The sequence below is a fragment of the Nannospalax galili genome, unplaced genomic scaffold (genome assembly GCF_000622305.1).
Source record: "Nannospalax galili isolate Female #2095 unplaced genomic scaffold, S.galili_v1.0 scaffold3122, whole genome shotgun sequence".
NCBI lineage: Eukaryota > Metazoa > Chordata > Mammalia > Rodentia > Spalacidae > Nannospalax > Nannospalax galili.
Genome location: NW_008347513.1, coordinates 136,063 through 149,776, shown reverse-complemented (window position 1 = coordinate 149,776; position 13,714 = coordinate 136,063). Strand labels below are relative to the sequence as shown.

At 42.6% G+C, this 13,714-nt stretch overlaps 1 protein-coding gene across 2 annotated transcripts in view; it reads left to right on the top strand.

Annotated features, from left to right (window-relative positions):
- The window catches only part of Ect2 (epithelial cell transforming 2), a 65,017-nt gene that overhangs the window by 1,413 nt on the left and 49,890 nt on the right, over nucleotides 1–13,714 (top strand). Inside the window, exons 2-7 of one of the 2 annotated variants that reach the window (XM_008844031.3) lie at nucleotides 4,430–4,582; nucleotides 5,181–5,260; nucleotides 5,367–5,459; nucleotides 7,591–7,773; nucleotides 10,002–10,091; nucleotides 11,555–11,662. In XM_008844031.3, coding sequence (XP_008842253.1) covers nucleotides 4,453–4,582; nucleotides 5,181–5,260; nucleotides 5,367–5,459; nucleotides 7,591–7,773; nucleotides 10,002–10,091; nucleotides 11,555–11,662 — 684 coding nt within the window. In that variant the 5' untranslated portion in view covers nucleotides 4,430–4,452. The remainder of the gene's footprint in view (nucleotides 1–4,429; nucleotides 4,583–5,180; nucleotides 5,261–5,366; nucleotides 5,460–7,590; nucleotides 7,774–10,001; nucleotides 10,092–11,554; nucleotides 11,663–13,714) is intronic. The other variant, XM_008844032.3, reaches the window with a different exon arrangement.

Genomic DNA, 13,714 nt, shown 5'->3' with positions numbered 1-13,714 from the left:
TGTGCAGTTAAACATGTAAGGTTTTTCTTTAGGAGGTGGGGGCTGTGAGACAAGGACTAGTTAAGCACCCCAGGCTGGTATGGAACGCATGGTGATCCTCCTGCTTCCTCTCTTCCAGTGCTGGGTTTTCAGGCCTATACCACCAGGCCAGATGAACAATTTTAATTATCAAACACTGTTTTGCCCCCCGCCCCCGCAGTGTACTTCTGTACATTTATATAGTGTGTAGTGATGAGATCACGTATACCACCAGGCCAGATGAACAATTTTAATTATCAAACACTGTTTTGCCCCTCCCCCCACAGTGTACTTCAGTACATTTATATAGTGTGTAGTGATGAGATCACAGTAATGAGTATGGCCCTGCAAGCATTTATCTTTCCTTTTATTGGAAACATTTAAAATCTTTTCCACTAACTTTTTTTTTTTGTCTTGAGATAGGGTCTCCCTGTAGCCCCAGCTGACCTGGAACTGTGTAGACCAGGCTGGCTTCCAACGCACAGAGATCTGCCTCTGCCTCCCGAGTGCTGAAGTTAAAGGCTTGAGCCACCACACCCTGCTCACCTTTTTCTTCTTTTCTTTTTTTTCTTTCTTTTTTGGTCTTTTTGAGTCAGGGTCTCCCTGTAGCCCCAGCTAGCCTGGAACTCACTATGTAGACCAGGCTGGACTTGAATCCCTGCCTCTGCCTCTGTCTCCCAAGTGCTGGGACTAAAGGCGTGTGCCACTATGCCTTGCTAACCTTTTTCTTTTTAATGAACATAGATGGAGTTAATTAGGGAAACAATTTACTATAGATTTAAGCACTGGGTTCTGTTAACCATTTCATTAATGTTTGGTTTTTTGAGACCCAAGTTTCATGTGAACCTCCTGTTTTTGCTACCATGCACGGCACACATGGTATTTTTGATTTATTAATACCTTTGCTTCTGAACCTTGCATGGTCACGCAAGCTAGAAGTCCCAGCACCTGGGAGATGGAGGCAGGAGGGTTGCCCATGAGCTGCATGGCAACCTGGACTGTCTAGTGAGTTCCAGGCCAGCTATGTTTACATAGCAAGACCACGTTTCAAGAAAGCATCAATCAAATCTGACCTCCCTTCCTCCAATCCCTAAAGCAGGTTGGCTCACTGCTTGCTTTCTCCTTCCATCCTGAAACAGGGGCTTATTCTGTAGCCCAGGCTGGCCTGAAACTCACTGCAGTTTCTTGCCGTGGCCTACTGATGTATGTGCTGTGGCTCTAGCAGCTTAGGCCACGTTGCCTGGCTTCTTTCTTTTTTTAAAAAACCTTTTTTTTTTTTTTTTTTTTTTTAAATAAGAGGACTTTGAAAACTATTTAGAGCCTTTTCTTCTTCACCAGAAATGATTTTTTAGGAGATGGAGAAAAAAAGGCTGTGTAGAATTTGTCATCGATTCTGAGTAGAGACAGCTATCAGAGCACTTCACTTTGTGGGAAATAATGGTGGCTGTTACGTGGTGAGACAGTAAGCAGCACGCAGGTGTGAATACTTGGTGAACTCATTTTAAGATACCTCTGGAGTTTACATCACAGTGGATTTGAGTTGTGTTACTCTGCTTCCATACGGAAACTGCAGCTCACCTTAGCTGAGCCACGAAACAGCCGCCTGACTTTGAAGTGAATGGATTTACAGCTGTGTGCAGGTCTGTCATTAGTGTGTGCATTTTGTAGCACCTGGCGTTACCAACCAGAAATGAAGTTCAGATTCCTATCTTACTGTGTCTCCATAGCGTACCACTGCTTCTTTACTAAGACTGTGGAGCAGAGTCTGAGGACTATTTTACAAATCTGGAGTGAGGACAGGACCCTCTAGATAAATAAGACCCCTTTGTTATGTTTGCGAAATATTTTAGCAGTTTGCTTCCAGATCACCTTCCATCAGTTTTCTCAGTTCTGGGGCTCAAACTCAGGGCCAACGGCACGTTAGGCTAGCAGTACCACCGAGCCGCAGACGCAAACTTCTTTTTCTTTATTATTATTTTTATTTATTTATTTTTTTCGGAGCTGAGGCCCGGACCCCTAGCATTTGCTAGGCAACCGCTCTACCACTGACCTAAGTCCCCAACCCCTTTCTTTTCTTTTCTTTTCTTTTCTTTTTTTTCATTTTATTTTATTTTTTGGTCTTTTGGAGACAGGGTCTCCCTATAGCTCCAGCTGTCCTGGAACTCACCATGTAGGCCAGGCTGGCCTTGAACTCAGAGATCCGCCTGCCTCTGCCTCCCGAGTGCTGGGATTAAAGGCATGAGACACCACGCCTGGCCCCTCTTCTTTATTTTTATTTTTGTGTATGTATGAATATATTGTCTGCATGTGCACCCATGTTGTGCAATTCCCGTGGAGGTCAGAAGAAGACGTTAGATCTCCTGGAATTGGAGTTACAGACAGTTATAGGCTGCCATGTGGGGGCTGGAAACTGAACCTGTCTCCTTTGCAAGACCAGCCAGTGCTCCTAGCCGCTGAGCCATCTCTCTAGTCCCAAACTCAAACTTCTGTACCGTAAACGTTTTTGCATGATTCTCTGCTTGCCTAACTTTCCTTAGGTCCTAGAAGCCCACAAAGAAAAGACTGTATTTGACAGTCCAGAATCACACAGGTACTAACTTGTGCTTGTTTTGCTGAATCTTAGAGAAGAGCTATGTGGAAGTGAACAGGAAATGCTGATAGGGAAGCTGCCCAGTTACACATGGAGAGAAATCCTGGAGGTGCATCAAGTAGGAGGAAGGTTGGAAGATATGCTATGTAGAGCCAATCACTATTAAATACAAATAGTTATGAATACATTGAGATTTTGGTTTGAAAACTGCTTAGAAGTTCATTGTTGTGGACTGGTAGGCTTATCGTAATGTGTTTGAATAGGTAGACTGGGACTGAATTATAAACTTGGTGGAGAATTGGACTTAGTTGTATTGGGTGGAAGTAGTTATTTAGCAAGGACATGACACAGTCACGTTTGATTTTAGGACCATAGCTCTAGAAACCCCTTACAGAGTGATTTTTAAAGAAACTGATGTTAAAGTTATTTGGAGTGTTTGACCAAGTGGTCATTGTGGCACTGGACACAGAGGAAAGAATTTGATCCTGGAGTTACTTGAGTTGAAATGGACAGGCCGGTTGGAGAGGGAGAATGAGGGAGAGAGGGTAAGGATGAGATTCTTGGTAGTAGGTGTGGTGGGGCATTAAAAATACTGACGCGATAGGTTGTTGGAGGACATGGGTGTAGATTGAGGACAAGCAAAGAAAGTAGAAAACATTTTGTGTGCTCATGTCAGGGAATTTCTGAGTTCTTTTGATACATTTTGGGTTTTTTTTTTTTTTGGTCTTTTTGAGACATGGTCTCTCTGTAGCCCCAGCTGTCCTGGAACTCACTATGTGGACCAGGCTGGCTTTGACCTCACAGAGATCCGCCTGCCTCTACCTCCCAAGTGCTGGGATTAAAGGCGTGCACCACCATGCCCAGCTTTTTTTCTTTTTCTTTTTTTTTAAAAACTGTAGTTACATAAACCTATAAATCAGGTATGAGCAACTCTACTTAATAGAAGATAATAACTCAGAGGTCGAATGGTTTTCTTTAGTCAAATATTAAGAAAAATGGGTAATGCCCCCTTTTCTTTTGTCCTTTTGTGACAGGGTCTTCCTGTAGCCCCAGCTGACCTGGACCTCACTATGTAGACCAGGCTGGCGTGGAACTCACAGAGATCCACCTGCCTCTGCCTTCCGAGTGCTGGGACTAAAGGCGTGTGCCATCATGCCTGGCTAAGAAAAATGGGTAATAGTTTTTATAATATTTTCCAGGTTTTTTTGAGATAGGGTCTCATGTAGCCCAGGTTGGCCAACCTTTATGTTTCCAGGGGTGACCTCCAACTCCTGGTCCTCTTACCTCTACCTCCCAAGTGCTGAGACAAGCTCTCTGTCCCCCAATCCAGCTTGTAAATTCTGGATGTATAAGTAGAGTTTCTTATACTTGTTTTGGCCCACTGACCATGTCAAAAATGGGGGAAAAAAAAAAGGCTGGAGAGATGGCTCAGCAGTTAACACTGGTGGTTCTTGCAGAAGACCCGGGTTCGAATCCCAGCAACCACATGGCAGCTAACTGTCCGTAACTCCAGTCCCAGGGGATCCGACAGCCTCTTCTGACCTCTGTGGGCATTGCATGACATGGGTGCACCTACCTACATGCTGGCAATACACTCATACACATAAAATAAAAATAATGAATAAGCTGGGCGTGGTGGCGCACGCCTTTAGTCCCAGCATTCGGGAGGCAGAGGCAGGCGGATCACTTTGAGTTCACAGCCAGCCTGGTTTACATAGTGAGTTCAGGTCAGCTGGGACTACAGGGAGCCTGTCTCAAAAGACAACAACAAAATAATTAAAAATAATTTTTTTAAAAATTAAAAACTTTTTTCTTTTTCAGCCACCCACAGACTAATCTGCACAATGGCTGACAGCAGTGTTTTAGCCACTGCTACCGGGACGGCTAGCTTGGTGGACTCTTCCATTTTTGATTCTAAAGTCACTGAAACGTCCAAGGAAAACTTGTGTACAGAATCTACTTCATATGTTGATGGTAAACCCATTTTACCTGCTTTAAAAACACTGAATTGTTATTTTAATCCTCAATTACTGACTGCCTAGTTTTTGTTTGTGATTTAACTGGGATAACAGTTGTTAAGTTAGAACACACATGTTGAGTGACTGTACTGCTGTGTAGATTTTCGGTTCCTCATCTGGGTTGATGCTTCTTCCTAGCCTTGACAAAAGGCGGCATTGGTACTGCTTTTCCTCACTGAGGCAGTCTACCAATAAAATTGTTCTGCTAAACTTTATTCATGGGTGGTTAAGTGAAGAGCCACCTCTTAGCAGCTTGTAGGTTGTCCTTCCTCACGTTTCGTGTGTTTTGAAGCAACGCCCTGCTTCTTTGGAGAGAATGCTGCTTTGCTGCTGTCTGTGCACCTTGTACAGTATGCCTTCTCCTTTCTAAAGGGACACACGCTTAACATGTTTTTGTAGCAAGTTAGGAATTAGATTATTTTAACTTTGGAGACTGTTCTGCGCTCCTCAGAGATAGAAGGCTTACCAGATCAGAGCCCAGAGAAGGCCTTGGGAAGATGGCTTGTGCTCTTACACTACCTTGTAACCATGTGAAACATTTTGCATTTTAACAGAAGAAATGCCTCAGGTTCAGACACGAGTGGTACTGGTTCAAGAAGCTGGGAGCCGAGAAGAGCTGCTGAAGGCCGCAAAGGTGTGGAGTTTGGGTTTACACTTCATTTCTCAAAGATTTTTCTTCCATCTGTGTGCAAATTCTTTCATATCCTTCTTAATCTTATACTAAAGTCTCTTTTCCACAGACTGTTAAAATAATGGAAGTCCCTGTTATAAAGATAAAAGAAAGTTGTCCTGGAAAATCGGATGAAAAATTAATAAAAAGTGTTATTACTCTGGTAGGTCAAGCTCTGGGCGCATGTGGCATGTTTCACTTCTCTCCACTGAGCTCTCCACTGGGATTGGAATCAGGCGTGAGGTGTATTTTTGTGTACGCTGAATTACACGAATAGAAATGGCATTATATTAATGAACTGGGCTATTGTTGAAACCCCAAACTATAGCATCTGTTATAAATCCAAATTTAGGGACTTGGTGGTAATTTAAATTCTCCAGTTCTTTTTCTCATTAACTTTATGTTTGGCTTAAATTCTTGCTGTTTTTCTAAAATTGTAAATAGCTAAGCAATGATCATCAATTGCTTTGCCTCAGTACACGTGACATAATGTTCTCTGGTCCAGCTCCATAGTTACTGCCCATCAGCTGTTATCTATTTTAGCAGACTGAGCCCAGGGCCTTGTGCATGCTAGGCAAGCATCCCACAGAGCTGCAGCTCTGGCCTTCAGCTATATTAGTTTTCTAGGGCTGTTAAAACAAAATAGCACATCCTGGGTAGCTTAAACAACAGAAACTAATTTTCTCAGTTTTGGAAGCTCGTCTGGAATCAGTGCCAGGTGGATCCTCCTGAGGCCTCGTGCAGATACAGGGCGTCTGTTTGGCCTCCCTGCACGGCCTTTTTTAGGTGTAGCATATCTCTGCTGTTTATTTTGTATGTTCAGATTCCTTATGAGAATCCCAGTCGGATTGGATCAGGGCCCACGCAGAAGACCTTACCTGACATCAATTACCGCCTTGTCATCCCTCTTTGGGTGTAGTCACTTGGTGAGATAAGGCTTCCTTTTCCATTGTGGGTCAGGGCTTCCACATACAGATTCCAGGGCAAGTGATGTGGCCTGTCATTCCCGTCTTGCAAATTAAAGGCCAGATAATTTGTTGATCGAACGTTCAGAAATCTTTTTCTGTTCTTCTTGCACAGGGATTATATAAGCTCTGAAGTATGTTCGTTTTTTGCAGAGTATTGAAGTACCTGCCTTTGTGTATTCCATATCTGCAATGTGCAGCCTCCTACATAAGTCACATCTTTCTACTGCAGATATTGAAATGAATATGTTAACCTGTAACATTTTATTAAGTACTGTACTCATTTTTTTTTCTTATTTTTCTGAAGATTCTCTGTTGTTCTTTTGGTTAGAATGTAAAGAAATGTTGGATATATTCCTAATGCATTCTATGGAAATACATGTACTTAAAACCACTTTCAAGCTGTGCATGGTGGTACATATACTTAACTGCAGCAGAGGCAGGCAGTTCTAGGCCAGCCTGGTCTACATAGCAAGTTCCAGGCTAGCCAGGGCTACATATAGTGAGATCATGTCTCAAAAAAAAAAAAAAAAAGAAAAGAAAAGAAAAAAATAATCAGACTGGGCATCGTGACTCATGCACTCAGCAGACTGAGGCAGGTGGATTACTGAGGGTTCAAGGTTATATTGGACTAGATAGGTCAAAAGTGGCCTGGGTTGCATCGTGAGACCTTGTCTTTAAGAAACCCAAAACCAAATAACAAATGGCTTGGAGCTGTAGCTCAGTGGTAGAGTGCTTGCTTAACTTCTGCACAGCCCTAGTTTCAATCCCCAGTACTGCTCCAAACCAACCAAAACAACAACCATCAGTAACAGAAAACATTTCTGCTTTTTCTAGGTGGTTGATGACTACTGTGTAGTAAAACCAAAGCTTATGCCTTTGATCTTTAAGGTCTTAATGTGGACGGGGATATGTGTGTGTAAAAATCCAAGTAAATAGTGAGATGTGGGTTTTTCACTGTTATGTGTTATATTGACACAGCCCTAGTTTCAATCCCCAGTACTGCTCCAAACCAACCAAAACAACAACCATCAGTAACAGAAAACATTTCTGCTTTTTCTAGGTGGTTGATGACTACTGTGTAGTAAAACCAAAGCTTATGCCTTTGATCTTTAAGGTCTTAATGTGGACGGGGATATGTGTGTGTAAAAATCCAAGTAAATAGTGAGATGTGGGTTTTTATTGTATGATTTTAATACTTAAATTTTCTGCAAATCTTAAAGATGTCAAAAATGTTGATATTGAAATGATTTTTAGAGTGTCACGAATTAATTTATATGGTTTAGGAATGACTTTTATTTCTAATAACCATACGGAAAAAAAATATAGGAAATTAAAGCGCCGTGTGTCAAGATGGACTCAATGGAAGAATTTGGAGGTTTGGATTCCCCAGAATTTGAGAACGTGTTTGTAGTCATGGACTTCCAGGACCCTATCTTTGATGACTTATACAAGGCTGACTGTAGAATCATCGGACCACCAGTTCTGCTCAACTGTGCACGAATGGGAGAGGTAAGTAATGTACATTTTTATGACTTTTGAAGATTAAACTTCTGCTAGTGAATTTTATGAAAATTGTTAATTATAAAACCTGTTAATTGTTGAACGTATGCAACACCTAGAAGTGGGCTAATTTGACAGTTGCAGGGCACGGTGTAATTCTAGCACTTGGAAGGTGAGAACATGAGGCTCTGGGTCACATTCGTTCTGGGCTAGCCTGGACTTCATGAGAGATGCCGTCTCCCAAAGGGGGAAAAGGTAATTAAGAGTGGCTCTTCTAAATGGATTCCTTCAGTCTTTGCATTATTTTTACATATATGTGTACCTATGTGAGTATGAGCACCATGTACATGCAAGAGCATGTGGAGACCAGATGAGGCTATCAGGTCAGATCCCCCGAAATTGGAGCTACAAGTGGTTGTGAGCTGTCACGTGGGTGCTGGCAGCCGAAGCCAGGGCGGCAGGTGGTGGTTCTCTCCCCGCAACCTTTAAATATTTTTAGTAGTGAAAACCCAAGGGCTTTGAAAGCTGAACAGTGAGGCGTGTGTGTGCATGTATCAGAAGACAACTTGTGGGAGTCGGTTCTCTTCCACAGTGTGGGTTCCTGGACTCAAATTCAGATCAGGCTTGGCAGGAAACCCCTTTACCTACTGAGACATCTTGCCTTGCCTGTGTTTTTGAGATCGTCTTATATAGCCCAGGCTGATCTTGAACTTGGTACATAGCCAAGGATGACCCTGAGCTTCTAATCCTCCTGTCTCTACCTCTGAGTGTTAGAATTACAATCTTTGTTTTAAATAGCATTCCAGTAAAAGAATTATAATATACTTCCTATTTGATTTGTTGGTTTTTGTCATTCTTTTTTTAATATTTTATTTTTTTATGTGTATGAGTGTATTGTCTGCATGTATGTAAGCGTACCCATGTTGTGTAATGCCCTTGGTGGTCAGAAGAGAGCATTGAATCCCCTGGGACTGGAGTTATGGAAGGTTGTTAGCTACCATGTGGTTGGTGGGAATCAAACCCTGGTCTTCTGCAGAGCACCTAGTGCTCTGAACTGCTGATCCATCTCTCCAACCCCTAAATTAATACTTTTTAAGCCGTTCTCAGGCTCTCTGGTACACACACACACAGACACACACAGGAATATTGAATGAACTATTTACTGAGAAATATTTAGGGAGTTGGGAACTCATTTATATAGTCTAGAAATTAGGGTGTCCTGTTTAAAAGATGGACTCAGTGGGAGAATTTGAGGAGTGGATGCCCCAGAATTTGAGATTTGTCATATGGACTCCATTCTATATGGAGTCCATGATCGCAAATAATCTCCATGTTTTAAAGTTGGGAATATTTGGTTAAAGCATGTGTGTTATATTTGCCTAATGTTTACTATAAAAATGCCTTTGAGCTGTTTATTATTTTTGGAACAGTATTTTTTTTGGGTGCGTATGTGTGAATGCATGCCATTGCACATGTGTGCCATGTGCATGTGTGGATGTCAGTGGACAACTTGTAGGAGTCAGTTTTTCCTCTACCATGTGGGTCCTGGGGATCAAACTCAGGTCCTCAGGCTTGGCAGCAGGTAGCTTTTATCAGCTGAGCCATCTCACTGAGCAACCTTGATAGTTTTGTCAGGAATTGGAAGTATTTATAGTCTGAAATATGAATATAAACAATATTTCATTCATGTAAATACATTTTGAATAAAAATTTGTAATTTTCTATTTGGAATTTTTTTTCTTTTTCTTTTCTTTTTTGGTCTTTTTGAGACAGGGTCTCCCTGTAGCCCCAGCTGTCCTGAACTCTCTATGTAGACCACGCTGGCCTTGAACTCATAGAGATCCGCCTGCCTCTGCCTCCCAAGTGCTGGGATTAAAGGCGTGCGCCACCAGTTGTATTTATATGAATCAAATAAGGTTTGGGAATCTAGGAAGCTTTGTATTTTAATTTTGAGATAGGGTCTTCCTGTGTGGTGGGCCTTGAACTCATGGTCTTCCTCTTTCTGAATGCTGGGATTGTGTGCCTGCACCACTCACTTGAGTCAGAAATATTTTATTGTGGACTTTACAGTCAGACTCTTTTGCCTTTTTTTTCTTTTTTTTTTTTCCTGCATGTTGGAAAATACAAGTAAATCTTGGTTATCGAGAGTTCATTGGCAAGAAGAAAAATGTTTGAGAAAAATGTGTTCTTGATCCTACTAAGAAAAAGGTTCACAGGTTTAAACTTGTGCCCCGCAGCCCGTGCCGTTCTCGTGCCGCCCGCTGTACTGTGCAAGCATGGTGGGCCTGGTGCTATGCTTCACCGGCTTCAGGAGGAAGGAGGAGCTGGTGAGTGCCACGGACGCCCCGGCTAAAGAAACCCAAATTGGCGTTTAGTTTTTTGTTTTGTATCATGATTTTATCTAAGAAATCTGGGGAAAGCACTATGACTGTGTCACCTTTTAAATTCTGTGAAGAAACAACTCGAATGTTCTGTCTGTGATGGCTTCCATGTGAAGTAACTATCTGAACTGTTTGTTGTGGTAGTTATTGGCTACATTCTTTTTTAAATTTTATTTCGTGTATGAGTGCCTGCGTGTGTATAAGTGCACCTATGTTGTGCAGTGCCCACTGAGGTCGGAAGAGGCCTTGGATCCCCTGAAATTGGAGTTAGGGACAGTTGTTAGCTGCCACGTGGGTGCTGGGAGCCGAACCCAGGTTCTCAGCAAGAACAGTCAGTGCTCTTAACTGCTGAGCCATCTCCAGCTCCTTGGCTACATTCTTTATTTGAAGTTTTGTTATACAATATTTTATTTTGTTATACAAGTCCAGAGTTAAAGTAGTCTTCCTGCCTTAGAGAAGTCATAGCAACTTTTTCTTTTGGCTTATTAGAATTAACAAACATTACTGTAATTGTGTGGGGAGAATATTGATGTGCTATAACCTGATGTTAAAAAAGCAATATATTTGGTGCTGGAGAGATGCACGGTGGTTATGAGCACTTGCTGCTCTTCAGGGAGCCAGAGTTCAATTCCTAGCACCCTGGTCAGGTGCTTACAGCTGGATAAGACTCCCAACTCCACAGGCTCTGGCACCTCTTCTGGTCTCTGTGCTACCTGCTCTCTCATACTCACAGGCACATCGATAAAATATAAACCTGTCCCCGCTCTTTTTTAAAGACAAGGTCTTGAGATGTTATCTATGGCTGGCCTGTAATGTACTGTGTACACCAGGCTGGCCTCGAGCTCACTTCTTCTGAGTGCTGAGTTTAAAGATGTGCCATTAGGCTTGGCACAAAGTAGATCCTTTTAAAGCAATCAGTATATTTTGTTTGGGGTTATAAGGTCTTGGTTTCAATGTTCAATATTGCAAATAATATCAAATCAATATGTTTAGGTAGTGTTAAATCTAATTGTTTATTAACTATATAAAGCTAATTGTTTTTTTTTTTTTTTTTTTTTTTTGGTCTTTTTGAGTCATCGTCTCTCTTTAGCCCCAGCTGTCCTGGAACTCACTATGTAGACCAGGCTGGCCTTGAACTCACAGAGATCCACCTGCCTCTGCCTCCTGAGTGCTGGGACTAAAGGCTTGTGTGTGGCCACGCCCACCTGTTAACAATATGTTGTGATGATCTGTATTGCTTGTTTTGTATAGTTTTGACTGTGACAGTAGGCTAGCTACTGTTTAAAAGTGTTTTTGGCATAAAATTTAACATTTATAAAAATCTTATATAAATTTTGTTAAATAGTAAATGGTAGGTGTTTAAGGTTTGGTTAACATTAACCACAATTTTGCTCAATTTTTCTTTTGAGGTCAAATTAGTGACATTGGTTCATCATATGGGTGGAGTTATTCGAAAAGACTTTAATTCTAGAGTTACACATCTGGTGGCAAATTGTACACAAGGAGAAAAATTCAGGGTATGTATGTAACCTTAATATTTCTGGATATTCCAATACAGCATTATTTTGGAATGGGATTTTTGCTTATTTACTAGTTTGTTCTGACACTGTAAGCCCAGGCTGCCCAGGAATTCATGTAGGTCAGGTTGACTTTGAACTCATGTCTGTCCTCTTGCTTCCTCTCTCCATGTGTGGGATTATAGACTTGAGCTACCATGCCTGGCTCGGGGTGGGTTTAATAACACTCTTGATCCCATTTATTGAGGATAAGAAATGGGCGTTTTGCTATTGGAATATGTAATAAAGGGCTTGGGATGCCGTTCGATTGAGTTGCTTAGCATGCACCTTTCAGTTGAGTTGCTTAGCATGTACAGTGGCCTTGTTTGGTCCATGGCATTGCATTCCTGCTGACAGTGCATGACTGTAATACCAGCACTCCAAAGGTAGAGGTGGGAGAATCTAAAGTTCGGGCCAGCCTGGCTATATGAGACCCTGTCTCAAAAGAACCAAAATCCCTTAGTATAAATTTAAATCACAGGAATGTGGCCCCTTAGGTTTTAAGAAGGTGTTGAAAGATGAGTATATGATTGTAAGGGCTGGGATGGGTAGTGTGTCGAAGGGTTCTGAGACCCTGGTGATTCGGGGTCAAGAACTCTTGTGTAAGTGGTCTTTATAAGGATAGAGCTGTGACTTGTGAAAATTATAAAAACAAAGTATCTGCCCTCCACCTCCCAGCCCCACACAGGGTCTGTACCTGCATGGCAGCCTAGCCTCAAACTCAGAGTCCTCTTTGCCTCAGCCTTCCGAGTGCTGGGATTACAGGACTGTGCCACTGCCAGCTGAAAGCACTTTATTAGGATTGCAGTCTTACCTTGAAATTGTAGTTGAAGTAGTTGAATTTTACATTTTATTTATTTTGTGTGCTCACACAATACACATATTGCATGTGTGAAGTTTGCATGTGAGAACTCACCTGTCCTTGAATTTTCCCTAAGGCTTAAAAAATTCACATGCATGTGTGTGCGTGCGTGTGTGTGTGTGTGTGTGTGTGTGTGTGTGTGTGTGTGCGTGCGTGCGTGCGTGCACACATGTGCGCATATGTGCCTGCCATGTCCTGCATGTGGGGATCAGAGAAGAGCTTGTAGGAATTGGTTATCTCTGCCATGTGAGTTCCTGGGATTGAATTCAGGTAGTCAGGGTTATTAGCAGCTGCCTTTACCAGCTGAGCCATCTCACTGGCCTGCCCCTAAAAGTTTTGATGGATCGTCTAAGAGTTTAGTGACTAAATCACATGTGTTTTCTGTGGTGCTCTATTAGTCAGTTCTTCAAAGGTGGGAAACAGGGAAAATCAGTTTTTCTGCCCTGTCTTCTGTGGGACCCGTGAGCCTTAGGTGTTGGGGTTGCACTGTAGGTCTGTCACTTGAGCTAAGCCCCCCACAGTTGCTTATTGTTTGTCTCGCCACCAGTCGTGGAACTTTGCACTAGTCTCCAGCTGTTGCAAAAGAAACTTTGGCGAGCAGTGAGTGCACACTTGTCTGTGAGCAGAGGACACGTATTTCGAATACACTGAGACATTACATAGGTCTGGGAAAGTGGCCGTAGGAGATTCTTCTCTCGGGTCTCTGGCCTCTCCATCCACGTGCACTTGGCTGTTTACAGTACTACATATGCTCAAGTTCAGTTAGACAGTTGCTGACTGCCCTTAAGATACAAGTGCTGCTATTGGGCCAATAGAAGATTTTGCTGGGTCAGTCATTCTTCGATTCACAGACTTACAGCAGGGCAGGACCCTGGCCGACTTTCTCCCCTAGCAGCTTGCAGGGCATCTTCTGATACCATGAGAACTAGGCCTTGGGGTGGAGGTTTCTAGACAGCTCACTGACCTACCTGAAGTCTGTGCTGTCTTCAGTAGAGTTTTAACCTTCAAGTTCTGGGAGGCAACCAAGGCTAGTGGCAATAGCCTATGGTGTTTTGGGAGTGTCCTGACTGACACCTTGAAGGGAGGGTTCCCTTGCCTGGCACTGGGATTTTTGTTAGCCTTGGGCTACACACGCACACACACACGCAGAG